Source organism: Solea solea, chromosome 2 (genome assembly GCF_958295425.1).
Source record: "Solea solea chromosome 2, fSolSol10.1, whole genome shotgun sequence".
Taxonomy (NCBI): Eukaryota; Metazoa; Chordata; class Actinopteri; order Pleuronectiformes; family Soleidae; genus Solea; species Solea solea.
The window spans coordinates 4,722,247-4,744,017 of record NC_081135.1 but is presented as its reverse complement, the minus strand read 5'-3'; the positions used below and the strand labels follow the sequence as shown (position 1 = coordinate 4,744,017).

Sequence of the window (21,771 nt, the reverse complement as noted above, 5' to 3'; positions counted from 1 at the left end):
TAAAATGCTTTACATTACAGGTCAACCATTCACACACACACACACACACACACACTCTCTATATATAGCACTTCTTTATCAGTCATCCATCACACACTGGTGGGGTTCAGTATTTTGCAGCAGACTACAGCATCTGAGGATTAAGGCACTGGCCTTCTGATTGGGGAATAACAAGCTGGACATTTAAAGTATTTTTACACTGTTCTGTAACTATTTTATCCAAGTGAATAATAGATTCCAAATATGCAATCTTTTAAATCAAATATTTCTGCTTCTTTAAAGGAGAAGTAATAATATTTGTTTCCTGCTTCAAGGCCTCATTGTACATCTTCCACGGACCGTGTCCGGGCCAGATTGCTATCACCCCACTGTTGTGTTTCTAAGTGGATGTGTCACTGTTTACCTTATTCAGCTCCATGAACTGTGACTGAAGTGTTGCCTGTGTGTGGGTGGAGAGGAGAAAGGAGTGCGCTGCTGTGGCTCCTTATCTCAAAATCCTTTGTAAACTACTAGTACTATTTTTGGTTTCAAACAGTCTGCCACGACACACTAAATGGCTCCTGTCTGCAGAAAAGGCACCCGATGTCTGCCAGACAGATGATAAAGTGTTTTTGTATTTGACATACAATATGTGACACAGACATTGACCAGATAATGACCAGAGGAGATGCTGTATGGAAGCACAATGTGATCAAATGAATGCAAATTGTGTTGATGTTAAGTGTTTACATTTATTTGACGTTTCAGTGTCACTGTGAAGAGTGATGTGTGACCAGGTGGACATTGTGATATGTTTTCAAAGTAACCTGTGGAGCCTAAGACACATTTGATTCCCACAACTGTGAACAATAAAGGCATTATTAAGTATTATACGTGTAATCAGCTCATTAATAATAAGGTATTTAAACTTCTTGAAAGTGAGATCCTCGTGTGCTGCCCACTTCCCAACCGCTTTCATCTTCTACACACACTTCTTTACTGTAAATGTCAATATGCAGCAGCAGGTTCATTCATTCTTAGTGGGGGGCTCTCATGTGTTGACGACACCCCCTAGCGCCACGTGTCAGTACTGCATCCAGTTTGCAGACAAGCACTGCCCCCTGTGAAATTCCTCACTAGCAGGCTGATTCCTACGGTTATCCAGGCTGCTTCCTCCTCCAGCGTCTACCGTGGACTCTGGGGCAAACTATTTCACAGCTCGTGGAAACCTTATCTGCTCCAGGAATGATATTTTCACCGGTGGAGGGTAAGTTGTGCTTTAATATCGCAGGAGAACCAGTGTGTGTTGTGCAGATGTTAGTGTAGTGTATGCGGGCTCAGTAATGTGTGTCGTACTGTGGCTACAATGTCCTGTGAGATTCCTGTCGCCTACAACCGTAGGTGGGCTCCTGTGTCTCCTGTGTTTTACGTGTCCACACAGCAGAAAGGTGTTTTGTTCAGTGTTTGGCTGAATATGTGGCTTATTAGCAAAGAGTCAGTGGGAACACGCCCTTGCCCTGTTTGCCTTTACCTGTGTGAAAGACAAGAGCTTTCAACTTCATTTGAATGCCGTCAAACTGCACAGTGCAAGTTCACTACGTGTGTTAATCCTCGCGACAGTGTCAGGTTATTTTGTGTTTTTATGGCGGCTGTAGCTTGTCCTTTTGTTGCGGCTCTCAAGTCAGAAAGTCTCAGAGGAAAGTCAACAGTGTTTCACGGTTGACTGGATCCGCATTAACCCTGGCTGGTGTGTGTGTGTGTGTGCGCCGCAGCTCAGCTGTGAACTGTAACCTGCGGCGGCGGAGTTGACGCGGACGGATACGTTGTTACTGCAGAAACAGTTGTTTAAATATAAACAAACACTAAGATACTAAACATTGCCTTCCACTCGGAGTGTTTTGGGTTTTTTGAGCTTCTCCGGGCGAAGGACAGCTGACAGGTTCTCCCGAGGCCACAGTGAAAACCAGGGAGTTTCCTGTCTCCAGGTCCGCCAGCCTGCCCGGTCACAGGTGGAGGCAGGGCGGGCAAACCTGCTCCGGAGCTCCGGCACATGCCTGGACATTTTTTTACACAAACTCCTACATATGAATGTCTCTCTTTGGTTAAATTCTCACAGTATAACACGACTCTGCCTTAGTAGCTGACTATAGTTGCGCTCAGCTGCTTACGTTCTCTAAAGTGCGACTTTTATACGTCATTTACCGCCATGTAAACCGGTCAGGTAAAGCTGTGCAGGTGCTCAGTGCAGCACATGGTTAATAACCATCAGTGATGACAGACTCGTCATTAGTTTGAGACTGAAACTTTATGTTCATAGTTATACACAGACAAAAAAACAGCTGTATATTCCCTTTTAATTACAAATACTCTCAGTAGAATGTAACTATGTCAGTATAATGTCATCAAAATAAGAGCAGAACATTTTTCTCTTATTAGGTAATGATTATAGAGCTTGTATAAACATTCCTAACTTGATGACTAAGTGATTCCTGCATGAGCTGAAACAGACTCCTCATCCCCATATATCTGTAACTTTATTAATGTCAAAGCAATTCATTATCAGTTACATGGTTTTTCTCTTGGCCATTACTGTATAATAGACATGTTTAATTCAACTGGTAAATGTATTTATCCCCTGAATGTTCAAAGGAGTCAGAATGAAGATTTTTATGAAACATTTCTTCTCCATAAATGGTGCATCTCTGTCATTGTTGTACAGACTTTAAGCTCCGTGTCGTCGCTTCCCATCACATTGCTCGTGGACTCCTCCACACATTTTGTCCCACATGAGCGGCTCCGGTTTGCGTGACAGCTGCAGAGATAATATTGACAGCGATGATGAGAGTGCCTGTCAGGAGCTGTCAGATGTGAGGTGTGTGTGTGCTTGAGTTTAGTGAGTGTGTGCTAGTTATTAACACACATGTGGGCATGTTGTGTTTGCTCACCCAGAGCTCACTACATGCAGTTCAAAAGCACGTTTACTCCTTTTGGACATCAGTTCAAAGTTAATCCAGTGTTCGTCAGGGGAGTGGGCTGCATGAGCCCGAAGTGCAAGATGTCCGTCACCTCCAAGAGCAAGCTTTTACCATGGGGATCTTTATAAACAAGGTTTGCTGAAAATGTGACTATTTAATTGATTTTAGAATAGACAGAGAGGAATTAGAAAGAGATGATGACTAGCACAAGTTGTTGAATTAGACCTGTCACTGTGAGTAATAGCGCTGTTGTCCATGAGGAAGAAGACGGGGCTTGTTTGTTGTTTATGGGCCTTTTTCCACCACAGACATTTCGTTTCAGCAGGAAAAGCACAGATGTTACTGATCATGTATGTCAGGACAGTAAGCCAACATTCACCCTGAAACTGGGAAAATACAAATTACAATTCCTTTGATTATTCACACCTGTGCTTTACCTCCCACAGGTCATTACTTTACCTTCAACTTATGAATGAATATTCATTGTTTTCTCTCCCTTCTTGGCCTTGGCTTTATTTTACACTCTGCATTTGAAACTGTTGTCAGAATGTGTGGAAAAGTTCATAAAGGGCAGTCTTCTGAGAGGAAACAGGTCATTTGTCACTGCCATGTTTTGCTGCCGTCAGTTAACTCGGTGCTGGCTTAAGGCATTTTCACGTGGACATAGTTGTCAATTATGAAACAGTCATCATGCTGCAATCGTCGCTGCCAAGACACTGTGGATAGATATGTGTGATATACAGAGGCTCCTTGTAATAAAAGTTTAATTAAGGCTGGACCATATGGTCAAAAACATTATCAAGTTAAAATGTTTTGAAATAATTTGATATTCTTAACCATCGGGATGAATGTCAATAATTTAAGACTTACCTTTGCTGCTTAGTGAATGTTGAAGAAAGAAAAGAGACTTCTAAATGAGCAGGAAACAACAAACATGTCAAACATTTCATGTCTGAACTTAATCACTTAATCAAAAGTCATTACATTTATCATATTTCAAGGTGTATTTCTGCAGTACATAAACATCACATATAGCCTTTGTTAGAGATGGCTATTTAAGACAATTATATTATGATATTTATTGTTATTTAATTGTTACTTAGATGTAGGGTTAGGGGTTTAACATATAGGTTATCCTATATATCCTTTCAGGATGTTGAAAAAAGTTTAATTTAATATCAATATGATAGTATCATTATTATAACATTACTATTCTATAGTGATCATTAGAAATAAAAAAGTTGAAATTCGAAAAAGGTTAAGGAAAAGTAAAGTGAATGAATATGTAAATAAAGCATTGTAGATTATACAAGTGCAGGTGCATGAACAGTGTCAGACTTTGCAAACTAACAATGTCCGTATAACCTACCTCCATCAACAGCAGCAGCGCTGAAGATCAGCTTCTTCTGGTTGCTTAGTAACACCAGCATGAAAGGGCAACAGGTAAGAGCCATTAAACATAAGGTCTGGACTGGAGACAGACTTCTTGCTCACTGATAGAAACTGACAGTGGTGTGTCAATACATGTTACTCATCACTGTGGCCGAGAATATCAATCAATGAGTCACTCAGACATGATTTTAAACAACCTGTGGTGCAAAAAAGCAAATACAAAGTGCATGTACAGCTCATATAAGAACCCTAACCCAAAAATAGAGCAGTAAAATAAATTAAATAACGGATTTAGAGAATGCGAGGCTAAAAATATATATTTTAGGATTACTTTTAAAAATATTTTGTGGTTGTTGTGGTTCTCAGCTCTTATGACAGGCTGTTTCAGAGGCATAAACGCTTGATGCCGCCTCCCCAGAGTTCTTTGTCCTCACTTGTATGCAACAATAGAACAAAAAGGCCAGCGGGAGAGGAATCTAGTAGTGAGAGTTCAATCAAAAACACCTCTGAGAGGTATTCAGTTCCATTAAGAGATTTCAAAACCAATCAAAGGATTTTAAAGTCAATTCTACATCTGACAGACAACCCGGTGAGATGTGGGGTTAGTTTGAGGTTTTAGTTAAGACAAGCTGCAGCATTTTAGTCAGACTTTACAGTATCTTTTTTTTTTTACACCTCTCAAACTCAAAACTATAACATAGACCAGTGCAGTCGTCCACTGGTGAAGGCCTGACTTGAAGTGGTTGCACTTTGACAGTGTTTCAATCAGCAGAAAATGCTCATGTAATCCCCTGCTGCTGTTGTTTCTCTGTGTTTGGGTGACAGTTTGTGAATGCTAATTGAATTTCACAGAAGTACAGGCCTTCATTGAGTCAGTCATTGACAGAGACACCACTAGGTTGTGACCGGCCCAAACTTCCACAGCGACTTCAGCGTCATGTTCCCTCATGTCCAGGCGTGTCTTGTGACTGTGGCGTGTTGTGCACTGAAATCATTATCATACAGGAGTCTGTTGTCTCTGGGAACGGTGTGAGGAGATGTGTTATCATAGTGATAATAGAGGCAGCACTACAAGGGTGTCATGGTTACAGAGAGAGGGGGGTCTTGGAGGGAGACGGACAGATGAGCTGCATGCTGATTAAGTAACAGAGAAGGGTAATTTCATTTTTGTGATTGGCAAAAAAGGGAGAGATGATGATGATGTGCAGATTGTGTCAAATGTCAGGACATTTATGCCACAGAGCTTTTCTACAGAGGAAATACAGGTCTGATGCACTATTATCTCTAAATGCTAATGAGCTTTTAATAGCATTTTTGGTCAACCAGACCATGTGTCTCTGGTGATTTCAATTAGAGAAACTGTTTCTGTGCAATTATTTTTTAAAAGGAGATGAACTATACAGAGTCATACAGGATCAAGGTAAAAAAAAAAAACAGTGTTGGAAAGATGCAAAAATCAAAGATGTGCAATAAAAGGCTGTATGGCTTTAGGATTAATCACTGCTGAGCGTTGGTGAGCTGCGGGGGGTTTCCACTTGTATTCTGCAAAAAAAAGAAAAAAAAAAAGAAGAAAGGCTGAACATCTTCCCAGAAAGGAGGTTTGAAATGAAAACATCACAGACTTCTCTGGTTTAGATGCTTTAGATGCTTAATTTGCCCTTTTTCACAGGAAGACTGTTGGAAGCCTCTGTAGTGTATAGAGAAGTTCAGGAGCAGGCCAATTTGCAGTACAGAAGATGTTTTCATGTGTTGCTTGGCTGTAAAAGGCCAACAGTGTGAAAACAAGGTCAGTAAATCAGACATGTGTTTCCCAAAGGCCTTGAAGGTGTGGAAAAGCTACCAATAATAAAGCAGCCATTTTCCCCCATGACTGGCTCACTAACTTCTGGCTATTGTCTGTCTCTGCTTCATCCATTAGTACCTCACCTGCTTGTTGATAGTTATAATAGTACTTTTTTTTGTAATTTATGAAGCACCAGCTTGTACTGGCAGGAAGACAGGCCGGGTTCAGCACGGCAGGGGTTCGATATATACTTTTATTACTCACATTTAAACATGTTCATGCTTGTGTTTGCATGTGGTTCAGTCAATCTGGTCCAGTCCCTGCGAAGAAAAATACTGCCTGGCTTTTTATGGATGAGCCAAACTTTGCAAGCCAGCAGCAGCGACTGTCATCTATCATCGGCTGACAGCTGGTCATGATGCACCTCAATGTGTCTCACAGAGAAATAGCTGATTGTAAGGATTGTTAATATTATTAGACAGTAAATAGACCATGTGTAAAGGATAATGAATGAATAACAAAATGTTGAGTTCCTGTAGAATGAGCTGTAGAATTCAGACATCATTAAGAAATTAAATAATGGGAAATTATGCTGATGCATAATATATAATAAAAGGATGACTGTCAGTTTAATACATATCTTCAATCGGGAGTTGTTCTGGCCCTTGCTGTTAAGAATCTCCCCAGAGACCACTGTAAGCCATGTCTAAATCATGTTAGATCATTTGGTTGCTATGGTAACACATCTGTGCATCCCCACATGGGGACAGGCTGGCGTGATTACTAATCAATAGGAAGGTGAAAAAGAATGAATGCTGTGTTTGTGTCCTTCCTCCCTGTATTTAAACAGACTCCCATTCAAGAGTGAGAGAAACAAACTGTCGTAAAATGTTTTATGGAAAATTGGATCAAATTTACAAAATCAATTTAACTACAGGTGGTCAGACCTTGGTTTGTAATTTGCATGTTGCATTTACTACATAAAAATCCACCTCTCATTGGTCCACATCATAACACTGCTGACTGCTGACTGTCTTGTGGCTGCAGTGTAACTCTCCTCCAGCTCTCTGCTCACAGATTAAACCGTTTTCTAGGGGCTGTTTAGACAGAGCCTGTTTGTTTACATTCATGTTCAAGCTGCTGGGTGTTGTTTGGCTTGTTGTTTTTTTTGTTGTTTTTTTTGGGATCTGAGCCACACACAGTGTTTGTGTAGAGGACACAATTGCAATTGAAGGAGTTATTTTTTTTCCTTTTTCTTTTGTGGAATTAGAAGAGTTATTGGCACATCTGAGTCTTGGTGTGCAGCCTTGTTTATTTGGTGCAGTTATACCAAACCATCTGATGCAAACCAAACAACTGCACTCTGGTGCTCTTGAATGAAAAGTGTTCCCACTTGCAAGTGATGTTTGGAGTAGTTCATTACTTGCGTGAACTCCATCTGCATTAAGTAAACTTTAGGTTTTCACATCATTCCCTGTTTTAATTCCTGGATGCATATCTCATCAGAGTCATCTTCTAATGGGCTAACACGGCAATCGTACGCCATTCCGGCACAAATCAACCAGACTTCTGAGTGTCATGGAGCGGTTTGTTTGCAGTGTGTGCACAATTTAATAGTAGTACCTATGACCTGGTGCAACAAACAGCGCTTCAATTACAGATGAGATGGTCTGCCGGTAGTTCTAGAGCCAATAGCGAGTTCCTTGTATTCCTTACCATCCAGCAGAGGCGGCACTGTGATAGCATTGCAAAACATGCTAGACATGCCTGTGTTTTTTAGAACAGACCAGTTGGGCCGAGGATTCTTCAGAGACACCAAAAGTGGAAGCAGTTTTCTCTTCACGGAATACAGAGTACATGCCTCACTGCTATGAAGTAGCGTGCTGAGGATGAAAGCTCAGCAGACCTGCATCATGGTGTTGGTGGCGAGCATCGGGTTGCCCGACACCTCCTGGCAAGACGAGCCATGGCCGAGGATGCTTTTCCTACAAGGGAGTTTAACTCTGAGTCCAGAGTGAGGTTGTCTGAGGTAGTGCAGCCCAGGTAGATATACTGTAGTTATCCAGGAGCATTTACTACATGACATACCGTCAAAATTTTAACTGCTATACTCTAATGCAAGCATGAGAACCTAAATATACAACTATCTATCAGGTGCACACAAAGGAAATGGACAGTTCGTATTTAAGCTTAAACTTATTAATCTCTGCAGCTTATAGGTATAACTCCCAGGTGCTGTGTTACATCAAGACATTTGTGACAGTGTTGGCACAGAAAATGAATGTTTTCACAAATTGCATGAAATGACTCTTCATGCTGACTGTCACGGTGTAATTTTGTTCTTCCTCCTCTACCACTGTGTGCTGCCACTGTCAGCCAGGACAAACAGACGAGCCGGCAGCTCAACAGGAGTCTTGGATTACTGTGAAGAACCTGCTTGGGATCCCCTCCCTTTAAAAAGTCATGGATTCCTGTTTCAGCTTTGGATTCTCCTTGCGCTCTTGAAATGGTTCCGCTTTCAGTTTTTTTTTTTTTTTTTTTCCTCTGGCATGGCAAAGACAGAAACCACTCATGAGAACCCCGACCATATCCAGTTTCACTTGCACACAGCCCTCAGAGCCAGGTTTTCTCCCTGGTTGTTGGGAGTTTCTTTGTGAAGTATGTGAAGTAGCATGTCAAGAGGAAGTGCACCAAAGCAGAAAATAATCAATTAGCTTTAAACTCTGCTGCTCTTTTCACCTGCCGCTGCACTCTGACTGAACCTGGACCACGGACTCATTCAACCCTATTAATCCCTCATTTAGCCAAAGGCCCTTCTTTTAAGAGGATTAAAGCAGGTGTTGGAAATGCCGCTGTGATGGTGTCCTGCTTGCTAAGTATTTGTTATTCAGGAGGTGAATTTCCTGAATATCTGGCCACTTATCAACCTGCGTAACAATTGGGTTTAAACTGTATGTGAGAGCACACCAGGTCTTTTTAAAAGCTGGAAAAGCGCAGCTTCTATTTGCATCGGAACTCGGAAGTTCGAACTGTGAATGATGTCACCCCGCTTGAGAAGTCGGAAATGCAAACATATCCCGGTCTAACCGTTGTGAGCAATACCATATTTACTGATAACAACACTCTACATGGTATTTTGTGCACTCTGACAACATAGCAACATGCCTTGAGTTTAAGACCCCAGTAGATAGGTCAATTTCACATCTCAATTACTATGTCAAGTGAAATATTTTCACAGAATTTTTAAAACATTAACACACACAAAACAACAATAATAATAATTGAGCAGTCACAAAACAGCATGTTTAATTTGTTATATCTCAGCTTTTTCAACTTCAGATAAGCTACTTTGCTAATAGCATTAAGAAAGCAAGAGTGTGGGCCTGGGCTCTGTCAGTGGAATGACATTTATTTGTGGAAGACATCACCCCATATGGAAATATACGATCTCACTCTGAGTGCTTAATAAGAACATGCAGGACCAGTTATGTTTCTGGGTGATGGTGATGAGACTGCAGAGAACCATTTGAGGTATGATTCGTCACCACGTGAGGATGATTCAGGCAATTAAAATGATTTACTCAACGACGATATCTACATATGCTCTTGTGAAACCTTGGAAGCATTTTCAAGAATCTGTTATCGTCACATAAACACGCCAGACAGCACAACACACAGTCGAACTGGGTCACAGCAGATGTTTTGTGCCACAGTTTAGACCCTGGGATGTGTGTTCCCCTCTCAGAAGAGGCCGAGAAGAAATGTAGTTGCATTTAATCTGGCACAGTGATTCCCTTTTTTGCTGAGGTCGTGAATGTAGAAAAACAGGGAAATCTCACAAGGGAGGCGGTTTGCTCATGTTCTCACCACCTCTGAGGCAAGTAGAGCCATAAATCAACCATGAATCTTTACGTGTTGTTCTGGAAGCCTGGCCTGAGAGTTTCAGGGCAGGTTTCGCTCAGGACACGCACGGCAGCATTACACCATGTTGGGACAAAGATGAAAGGGGAGGAAAGCGGAGGTGGGAGAGGTTTTTTAAGAATAGTGGCTGATGGGTAGACTTTTAGAATTATGTCTGTATTTACACTTCATCTACATGGTGACCCTTAGCCTGTTTAATATCAAGGGTATTATTCGTCTCCCTATAGGGTTTAATGACAATAGGCAGGTAAGCTTGATGAACAGGGGAGTGAGCAGATCTGAGCAGATGTTTGATTTAAGTTTCTTTGATTTAAAAACCTGTGTATTTCACACTTTGCATTATACATCTTGCCCAGTGCAACCTGAAAGGTGTGTGTGTCATGCTGCATGTATTCTCCCTTACTGTGTTTACAGCATGCCTCAAGCTGCTTATGACTCACATTGCTCATTCTCTCTCCCCCATAATAGGGAACTGGGAGAGGGGGTGTCACTCAGACATGTGCTTTTTGCACATGCATCTGACTCGGAGCCAAATTTACCTCATTCACACATTCAAACCCCCCCCCCCTCTCTCTCTCTTTCTTTCTCTTCCCAGCTCTCATCTTTTACCTTACCATACCATGGCCCAGTTACTGAGACCACACCACATCAAATGCACTAAATAAACAGCCTCTTATCAGCCAGTATTTTCCCCTAATGCGGTCTTTAAACCTCCCACCTGGTCTTTGTAGTTAGTTTGTGGGTTTTTAATGTGTTTTTGGTGGCAGAATATTTAATGTCGTGTATGTGCAGATGGTGCCGTCTTCATTTTTAGTGCATGTTGATCATCTGGCGGGGAGATGCTGCTTGATTTGTTTGGATAAGGCTGGTCCAGTCGCCTGAAGAAAGTTCCCGCTAACAGTAATTAATGCAATCACAGTAGATAAATGCATCCATCCATCTCTGAAATATAAATAAAAACCATAACTATAGTGTTCAATATAGTGATGCATGTTTTAATTAATGAACTGTGTCATGTTCTGAGGCTCTGGCTAAGAATGCCACACATATACAAGGCAATAGATGACAATCTTGCTGAAGATATTATTAATTAGTCAATCAATAGGAGACGATATGGCAACTACTGTTGACTGTCAAATGTCAAATGTAATCAGTTTCTGCTTTTCTTAGTCCTCGATCATTGTACATATAATATCTGTTGGTTTTGATATTTTATGGACACAAGTGATTTATTGATTATTTCTTGCAGCCTTAGTGAACAACTCAAAGTTAATTTTTGATTTATTTTGTCCTTGATGTTATCTCTCACAAAGGCTTCTTTAAATTTCTCAGTAAGTTGTGGCTGAAGGTGGCCTGATGTTGCTGTTAGTGCTTATCGTTTACTGCTCCCATGTCCAGCTGGTTTAAAGAGGTGTAGTTAAAATCTCTGCTCTTTCAGGAATTTTTTTTGTTTATATTTTATACTCTTGGATAAGTGCTGTTTGAACTGATGGAATGGGGCAGCGTGATGGGCGAGGTGTTGATAATTAACAGCAACGATGTCATTTTATGAAACATGAAGTGTGTGAGTAAATGAAGTGTGTGATATGCATCTCTGTGGGTTGCTGTGGTTTCCCACTCACCATGCTAACTCTAGCAGTTAATGTTTACAACTCTACTCAAGCTGTTTCCTGTTCCACCTGCTTTTGGTCAAACCACACGAGGAAATTCCACCTTTGACTTGCAGACAATTAAATTATTATTAAATTAGTTTTAATAAAAGAAGCAATCGTACAGCTGTCGTTTCAGACAGAGTTTACTTGATTCATCTATTAAAAATTGACTAATTGAAACTCAGCAGCATGTTGCTGCAAATGATCTTTTCAATTCAACTTAATGTACCTGCATTATTATAAAGTCTTTGATCACATCAATGAATAAAACAATTTTAACAAATTTGCATTTGAATACATGTACAAGAAAATAATAATATAATAAACAATGTACTTATACCATTATTAATTAATTAATTAATAACAAATTAGACTGATAGAAAATAATCCAGGTCTCCTAAAGAGGGTTTATGTATAATTGTTTGAATAGGTATTGAGTATGTCCATCACCGGAAGAGAAACATGTCTTTTTTTGTCATCACATCTGTCTTAAAACAGTTCCACTTTTCTAAAGCTTTCCTCCTGACTGCTTCCTCGCTGTGTGCATCGCCTCAAAGCTCGTCAGTGTCAGGCTTAAATTGTTTGCTGTGTGTCAGGGATTTAAAAGTGCCTCTGAACAACAGTTGTCAGCCAAGTGGGAATAAGAGCAAATTGCAGTTTGACAGCAGCAGTGTTTCTGTTATGTGGAACAGAGCACTCAGATGAAATGTAACCACCAGAGATCTGCAGATGAATGAAAAGCTGTGACTGTGCAGACAGTCAGAAGATGCTGGTTGTAATGCAGCTGCAGTTTCACAGAAACATGTCTATCTCTCATATTATTTGGTAGAAAAAGATGATGTTGATATCCATGTCAGACATAGTCTCATCCTTATTGACTCCTCCTGTCTCTTACAGTCAAATTCGGGCAGGTTGCCCAGACATTCCGCATTTTAAATTTAAATTCTCCGTCTGTCTTGCCCTCACTACTCATCCCTCCAGGTTGATGTTTCCTCACCGGGCGCCCCCAGGGTCGCTGACTGCCGACAGCTCGCCACCTCTGTCAGCCTCTCGAGTGAGTCGATAGATTGCCTCAAGCTCTGCAAAACAGTGCACAAGGATCCGCTGCATCTACCAGCGGTTGAGCCGAGTGGCCTCTGTTTTGCCCCCAAGCCCAGCTGCTTGGGTAGGACTGCATCACCATGGACACAGAGTCCACCTACTCGGGCTACTCCTACTACTCTGGACGCTCCCGGGGATCCCACAGGCACGGGTAAGACTCAATGCAACCTAGTCAATAACTTCCTCCAGTCTCTGGCTTTACCCAGAGGGTTGGAGTGTGTTTTGATGTATTCAAGTGAAGCATTTTTCCCTTTTTATTTGGATTTATTTGTTATTTACAAGCCCCCTAATGCACCAAAGCTGCTGTTCTGTAGCTGAACTTACACTTTTCTTGCTCTAAAGGAGACCAAATTTGTAACACTTGTGACATTTAGTAGAATAATCTATGAAATAGCTTTACAAATAATAAGTTTGACTGTAGTTTGAATCACGTACCAGTCAAAAATTAAGCAATTTACATTGAGTGAAATCAATGACCTGTGGGTTTCAGACTGTTTACACAAACCAAACCAGTTCATTGCATCACTTTTTTTTTCACTTACACACAAAATGTCATTTGCTTAGCAACAATTGTTGTACAGTTTTTCACTTGACATTGAGGAAGTGACCTTAAACCATAGGGACAATAGCAGGAAGGGCAAAAGAGCAATGCAGAGCCTAGTTAATCCCCTCCTGTCACCCAGACTCCTTGTATATCTATAACTCATTGCTATATTATTGTAAAGGGCACATTATGTTGTGCCAAATTCTGGTAAAGGCGGGTTGAATATATATAATGCGACCCGTTATTTAAGCTGTCACAGTTGAATGATTAGGAGCCTAGTTTTAGAGCGGGAGAGGGAGCAAGTGCTGCAAACGGCAATAAAGTAACAACAACCACAACAATGTTGCAAAATACTACGTTTGAGATCTTACATGTTGTCAGGAGTGTGTGCAAAAAATGTTTGATTGTGAATCTGTGGTTGGACAAATTAGGCAATGGCAGGCTGCCCTGGTTTATGTAATTAATGGGAAAATAAGCTTTCAAATGATTTAAATCATATCAAACAGTTACCTCAGAGATTGACTCACATTTTGGAACAGTTGCACACAGTGCTGCACAGATTCACCACAATGAAAATAATTAGGATTTCCATTTTATGTTTTCTGATTAAAATGGAGGGGGTTCTTCTTCTACCTGTACTGCTACTGCAGAAACACTGTAGTATTTGCATTTTATTTTCATCCTTCTAGTGTTTAAAAGGATAGTTCAAGGTTATTGAAGTGTGGCTGTATGAGGCATTGACACACTGTCATAATTGACTTCCCCTTTGCTGTTTCAATTGACCATCCTGGGAGAAAGACACTTTCACGTTTTTAAACAATTAACAAAACAATAAAATCACCTAATTAAATCCATGTCTACGATCACTTTAGAATGTGTTTGCTACTTTATCTCATTGTTAGACTGTGTTGCCTGAGTTCTTAACCACTAACGCTTACACACTGACTGTCCATAGAGAAAATGTGCATTTTTATGTTGCTGAGAAGCAGAAGCTGGTGCACCACAGCTGCCTCATTTAGCAAGTTTGTGTCACTTGAGTAAAATGGAACAGATTTTTAAACACCAACGTCACAAGATGACCTTTTTGAATTTACTGAGGGAGACAGTAGTGGATTAACGACTCCTGTGTGCTACGATGTAAAATCTCCCTGTGGACTTTGGTGCAGGAGAGTGAATGGTTTACAAACTATCATAGACTTAAACAGGCAGTTGTTTTATTAGGTGAGCTTTTTATTTTGTGGCTACAATGTTTTTCCTTCTGTAACTGTCAGCAGCCATGCTGAGTGTTGAGCTCTGAAGTGGTTCCACACAAACTGCAAAGTGCGAGGTGACTCACTCATCAAAGTCAGTGATTACGCATTACAACCTTGTACAACCACCTTTGCAAGGACCGAATTATCCCTTTAATGTGACATTTATCATAATATAATTCCGTCTCTTTGTGTGCCGTCCCCCTCTGTGGTCCCACCTCTCCTGTTATCTCTATCTTCTTCTCTGGCCCAGCATGTCTGCAGGCCACAGCTCGCGTAGGCACATTAGTCTGTCAGCGGTGAAATGGCTGAGGTTGACAGGCCTCAGGAAGGCAACGGGAGACAGGTGCTCAAGAGGCCTGACTGACTGACTGATGGCTCAGCGGATACGCGGAGCCTGAGAGGAGATGAGAGGAGGGCATTCCTGTTCAACAACAGCCCCTCCCTTGTCACTGATGCGCCCCCCTCTACGCTCTTCCCATATATCTCCATTCTCTGTAGCCGCTCCCACACTTGCTGCCACCTGTTGCCGTTTAAGGGACTTCTTTGCATCGTCTGGAAATGTGAAGCTCGGCCCCAAGTGCACTCCTGTCATCATCTCCTCTCATGTAATCGGTCACGTTTAATCCCGTCACTCTTTATCCTTCTCGCTCTTGTCCTCTTTATGTCTTTCCTCTTCTTTTCCCCCGCATACGCTCATTTTCTTGCTCCCATGTGACCGCCGTGATATGAATGCAGCAGCTGCCCCTTTCTCGCTCATTCTTGACCTCCTCTGTATCACCTTCTCTCCTCCCCCGTCTTAAATGGATTCCTCTCTACTCTCTGAGGATGGGTAGGCGTAGGCATATCACTTGTTCCCCACTCGCTTACATTCCCCAGGGCAGGAATGTGCCCTTGTAGCTCAAAGTTATGTGGAGCAAAAGTGGTCTCACTTTGTCTGGAATCAAAAATGGATGGTGTAGTGATTATGGCGGTAGTGGTACGAGCTTCTTTGCCCTTGTTTATTTGACTCTTTCCGCAGCCTTTCAAATTAATCAGGCTGGGTATTGAACATTTGTGGTATTAACTGGGTTACTATCTCTGTGTCACCTAATAATATGTCGCCAATCGATATTTTATACACTGAAAAACTCTGTGGTTGTTTTTGAAAGCCTTCACTGTCTTCATCTGAAGGTAATCGTTAAACTCCACAGTGTGCTACATGTGAGGCTACTTAGGATCAGTGGTTTGTAGTTATACTGATGCTGGAATCAGAAATACGTTCAGGTGCATGAGATTGAGGTTTTTATTTGGGCGCAGGCACCTATTCAAACACACATTAGCCAGTCTTAATAGAATTTATCAGAATAGAATTGAATTGGATTGGCTTAGGTCTTCATTAACAGAGGGTGCAGGGTTTTTGGAGTTGTTTCCTGTCGTGGCTGGCTTTTTGCCGCCCACCTGTGTCAAGCTGCCGGGGGAAATGTCACATTACTTCCTGCCAAAATCTGAGGAAAAAGCATGCTAATGACACCAGTGTCTTTATTAGAAGTTGTAGAGCTTTCTTTTAATTAATCTCACATTACAGAAACTGAAAAGACTGTATTCTTTTCAGTACTGATGCTAATTAAAATAAGTATAATTTTTTTCCCAATTCCTCAGTTGGTATATTAGACTAGATTGAAATTGTTTAATTTTGTCACTAAAAAAAAAATTGTAATTGTAATTGTTTGTTCCTCAAATGTAAATATAAAACAAAATGTGATTCCATATCAACACTTTAAATCCATATTTGTTAAGTATCCACCACCAGTAAGTTGCCAAAATTCTGCCTTGTTCACACGTTCAATTTTGAGCATTTCAGTGATTATTTAACTGCAAATAGCAAATAAGTGTTAGCAGCTCTGCTCATGTGGAAAAGTGGTTCTGTTGATTGCTATGACTCCAGTTATTGGAACCACTCAACAATTCTTCAGGTTTTCTGACATTTTATGGACCAAACGATTAATCAATTAATCGAGTTAATAATCGAAGGTTTAATTCGATTATGAAAATAATGGTTAGTTGCAGCTCTAATTTAATATGAACTGTACTGTGTGTAAGGCTAGTATGCCATCAGACTACAGTATTATTATGTGTGATAACTAAGTCTAGCCTGTGAGCTTTGTAGCAGTGGAAACGTGTTACATGTGTCACCTCACTATAGGGGTGTACTGTATGAAGCTGATTTTTTTTATCACACCCAGTCCTGTGACAACACATTTTGGGTCAGCTCCAGATCTCACGTCCTCCAGTTGTCACTGTGTTAGGTGCAGATTTGTCAGCCTCTTTAAAGCAGCAGCGATCACCACTTTGAAATATCAGTTGGAAGCAGAACTGGCCGTGTGAGGGGAAACTTAATGCCAGTTGGAATAAATTCATAACAGAGGAAGCTTTCTTTGTAACAACCCCAACAGACTGAGCGTTTGATTTTTTCCACCCTCCCTCTCTGGCTCTATAACATGTTTATGAGTTTGAAATGACTGAGCTGAGTGCACTGTTGGTCAGTTTTTATTTGGCTTCATGGCTCTACCCATTTGGCTGTGGCCGTGAAGCCCTGCTCCTCCCCGCCACGCTTTGGCGCCAATGTCTGAATCGGCACAAAGCTGTGTCACACAGGTGTGTCGGTTCATCCGCCAACCAAAGGGAGAACAAATTGGTCCACAGACAGTTTGGTATGCCAAACTATCATACCAAACAGTTCCTGCCACCACCCTCCCTCTGCGTGACGTGGAAAAAGCGATCACAGCCATTCTCATCCTCAGGTGTTTTTAGGGAAACGTCTCTCTCACACCTCTCAAAGCCTAGTTGGCAAGAATCTGCCCCACTTAATGCCAGACATCTCCAGCCTCACAGGACTCCCCCTCCCCTCCCATCCCTTCCTCACTGTTCCAAAAAGCCATACTCATTTCAAGGATCCACGCTGGAAGTCAAATTCCATTAATCAAATCATAGCACAGCACACAGTTGGAATACCAATGAGCCGGCTGCATGCTAATGAGGCAGGAAGAGGATGTGGGAAGGGGGGAGGACAGAGGGGAAAGTGTGCATGTGTGTGTTGGGAGTGAGGTTTCCACGCAGTGTGATCGCCCCCAGAAGCTTGCTGCAGGGGGAATGAGAAAGCAGGCTGGGGGAGGGGAGGGGCAGCTAGACAGAGGCCAATCTGTTCAAACCATTCCCCGCAGGTCTGCTCGTCTCTGTGTTTCTTCTGTACATCCACAATGGCACGTTTCAAGACACTTGTTTGTAAATCTGCCCGACACACATCATCACCTTTACACCTTTTTCTCACACATCTGTCAAGGCAGCGCAGTGAGAACCACGTGTTTCCTCACCTTTTTGTTCTTGACCACACAAAAAATCATTAATGATGGCCACGAAAAGAGTCTTTATCACTAATTTTTAAAAAAAAAATAAGGAAACACAGTAAAAACTAGATTAGAAGTAAACATAATGTGCAACATAAATGTAATTTTCTCCTAATATTGCACGCTGCACCTTGTGTTTTATTTCTTGAGCATCTCCAACTGCCCCAAATTATTTTAAGATTATCATTAGATTATTCCCAAGACATGGAAGGCATCTCTGATCTAGGATCTGATCTATCTCTGATATGATATTTTTCATATTATTTTGCTGACATTCACGCTGACCTTTCAAGTGCAGGATCACTGCTCTGTGAGCTTCATCGCTCCTCCACAGCTCCTCCCAGTCTTCTCCCTCTCCTGCTCCACTACTCCCCAATTAATAATCATAACCAATGACAGCCTGTGACTGATGATCACTCCCACTGGAATAACCATTGCTACTGCGGTGATGAGCGCTGTAATAACATTTAGAGTAATAATCATGGCTGTAATGTATTTAAAGGCTTACATCAACCTTCTAATCTCCTGGATTTATTAGATAACATTATGTCAGTCACTCTGTCAGTGAAGGAGGGTGCTGCAGGCTACTGAAGAGTTTTTCTGACGGAGTGAAGATTTGAAACATTGGGTCTTGTTGGGGTTTTTTGCAGGAAATCAGGTCTATTTTCAGAAGGAAGTACAAGAATAGTGAAGGGAAACATTCTGGTTAACACCCTTTAATCCAAACACTTGGATCCAACTGCATCTCTGTTAGACTGGAACATATCTCCTGCCTTCATTGCCCCTGCAGGCAGGATATCCTGTACACTTTGTTAATGGACTGATGTGTGAGAAGGTAGCACTCAAGAATTTGTCATATACAGTTCAGTAGATGACAAATGGGAAACAGATCTTATTTAGCTGTGTCAGACTTTGATTATATGAACTTCTCGAGTCTCTACTCAGCATTTAAGTTCCAATTATTCTTAATTTCCAGTCACCCAGTTGTATGAATTGTTGTTTTTCATTATCCCATTATGTTTCAATATTTATATTATATATAGGAGCCAGGTCAACTCTATGTTTAGCTCATTGTTTTGCCCTTGATAAACATGATTTGCACACTACCATTACCAAACATCAGGGGAAAAAAAGCATCAGCACAAATAGAGGGAATATTGGAGTTACATTTGTCATACCCCACTCACACACAAAATAATGCTGTATTTTTCACACATGCTGCTCATAGAAAAGACTTGATTTCCATGAAACATTATGCTAAGAATCAGCAGGAAAGTCAATTAGGGTTGAGAGAAGCATCCATAGAAATCATGTTCAACCATGCAGCAGGATATATGTGTATGGATAATATGTTTGTCCAGTAATCGCTTCACAGCATCTTCAGCTTTTATTACTGTATGAGACCTGAGGTCCCTCCCAACAGCTCTCAAACACAATAGTTGTGGAACAGCTACTTTCATGCAAATTAAACACGAGGTATTAAGCATTTCTTGTGTGAGTGTGTTCAGTTAAATCTATGAAATACCTTATTGTGTTAAAGATGTCAGCAGCTGGAAGGGAAGGAGAGGAGACATATGAGGGATTAACTGTGACTGCTGAGCTTTTCTGTGGTAATGGAGCTGCAGAGTGGGCACAGTGCCATGTGCCGACAGTGATGCTGGGTGGTTGATGTGGAGGATCCACCGTTCATGCTCCACACAGGATTAGGGCTGTAAGTGCAGGGGGTCAGTGTGGCTAATGGAGCTCATATGTTAGGGACAGTGTTGGAGGGAGTGGATGGAGTGGAGGAAGGATACAGATGGAGGAGGGTGATGTGGGGCAGAGTTCACGTGAGCTCCAGTCATCGGAAATTAGATGGAGACTCATACAAAGTGTAATTTCTCCAGTTTCACACGGGGGCAGTTTAGGTCTTATGTGACTCAGCCAGCAGCTGCTTTCATATTGTGTCCCAATGTCTCTGTATGGACACTATGTTCATATATGTCATAATATGTGTGTCTCTTTAACCATGTTCATCTCTTAATCTCTCCTCCTCTCCTAAACTCTTATTATTCAACAGATCAGTGGTGTCGTCGTCTTTTTTATGCTTTTATGCCAGTAGTTTTTCTGACAATGTCCATGCACCACTAACCACACATCTTTTTTCTTTTTTTTCCCCCTAGGGAACGAAGCCGGGATCGCCATAAGGTGCGCAGTAAAGACAGCCGCTCAGAAAAGTCTGTTACAATTAACACACCGCCTGCAGAGCCGCTGCTGGGTGACTCGGTCGTTCGAGGAGAGCAGGTTCAGGTAAGACTGAATACACACATTGCTGAAACATAAAGCCACATTAAAGGGAACCTTTATGGAGCTTTTCCATGATACTGTTCTAGCACTACTAGGCTCTACTCTACTTGGTTGGGTGACATGTGCTATGATGAACCCGTAGGCGGGTTGTGATTTGGCTCACAATCGCCGGTTTTTGGCAGTGCTGTCACTAAATACACCCGACTGCTCTGTTAAATATTGAGATTTTAGAAGTGTCCTTGCCAAATGTTGGAGATTAAAACATGTTTTCAGGATTTGTAAGTCTTTTAAGCTGATCTACAGTTTGGCACTGCTCTGTTTGATCCCTGTGTCAGATGCTTCCAATGAAAACACTCCTGTAGCCAGCAGTCTGTTGCTGTCACATTTTTATAATCAGCTCAACTCACTTGAAACCTTGTTAGAGCAAAAAAAAAAAAAAAAAAACAGAGTAGAATTGAGAATTGTGCTGTATAGTGGAAAAGTACCATTACTTGGTCTCACTCACGGTGTCACCTCACACTTGCTACACTTTTACCTCACAAAGCAGAACTACCCAACATTACTGATTAAAGTTCTCACTGGTTTACTTGCATGTTGTAGCTGAATATCCTTCACCTTACCCTTGCCTTCTAAATTCAATGGATCATTCTTTTGAGATTTGAAAGTCACTAGTTCATAAGGATTTGAAATGATAGTTGTGACTGCGGCTGGGCTACTTTTAGGAAACCTGTGACTGACAAATGTCCACGACATGATCCGGATGCAACAGGCTGCTGCTGCTCTCTTTGCTACATCTTTATCCTGTTGTCAGAGGGAAAGTATTTTTTACTACGGGGAGAAGGTCAATTAAAAAAAAGGGGGATAGTTACAAGGCCTCATACCGAAATGGTCAAGGCAGTGTCAAAGAACTAGTTGTTTTTCAAGTTGTTTTCAAAGTTTCAAGAGTTTGCAAATGTTGTTTTGAAAACTACTACTTACTCCATCAGGATGTATGGTTTAATATAAAAGAAAAGTGAAACATCACCATATATCTATTCTTAACTGACAAAATAATTATAGATTGTAAATATTTTATGTCTGACAATGGTCACTTAATTGTGATTTTTCCGGAACAAATATAAACATAGTTTTAATAGTTAGCCTAACAAAAAAGGACAACAAGAATGTGCAGTATGGAACGTTAACAGCCCATGTGTGTATGTTATTATTAACAACATAGCAAACAGTATTTAGTAATGTTGCTGGGTGTAGCTTTCAGTGCCTCACTCAAGGAGAAGGGTGTAATTGTTGGTTTTGGATTCTGCTTTTGTCAAAGTCATCGCTTCAGGTAATAAACATTTTTGTGGTATTTTGTGGTATATAATTTCCACTTTGGTGGCAAATAAATACCTACTATCCACATCTGGCAGCCAGTTGAACATAAAAACCCTGCATGGAGACGGTGACGACCTAAAACATTGCTCAGACCCATTCAGATGTTCTCTGATATTTAACAATGAGGA

At 41.2% G+C, this 21,771-nt stretch overlaps 1 protein-coding gene across 2 annotated transcripts in view; it reads left to right on the top strand.

The window, feature by feature from the left end:
- Positions 1-1,093: 1,093 nt before the first annotated feature.
- The window catches only part of LOC131455201 (vang-like protein 1), a 46,772-nt gene continuing 26,094 nt past the window's right edge, over positions 1,094-21,771 (top strand). For both annotated transcript variants that reach the window (XM_058622699.1, XM_058622697.1), the window contains exons 1-3: positions 1,094-1,246; positions 12,684-12,954; positions 20,146-20,272. In XM_058622699.1, coding sequence (XP_058478682.1) covers positions 12,884-12,954; positions 20,146-20,272 — 198 coding nt within the window. In that variant the 5' untranslated portion in view covers positions 1,094-1,246; positions 12,684-12,883. The remainder of the gene's footprint in view (positions 1,247-12,683; positions 12,955-20,145; positions 20,273-21,771) is intronic.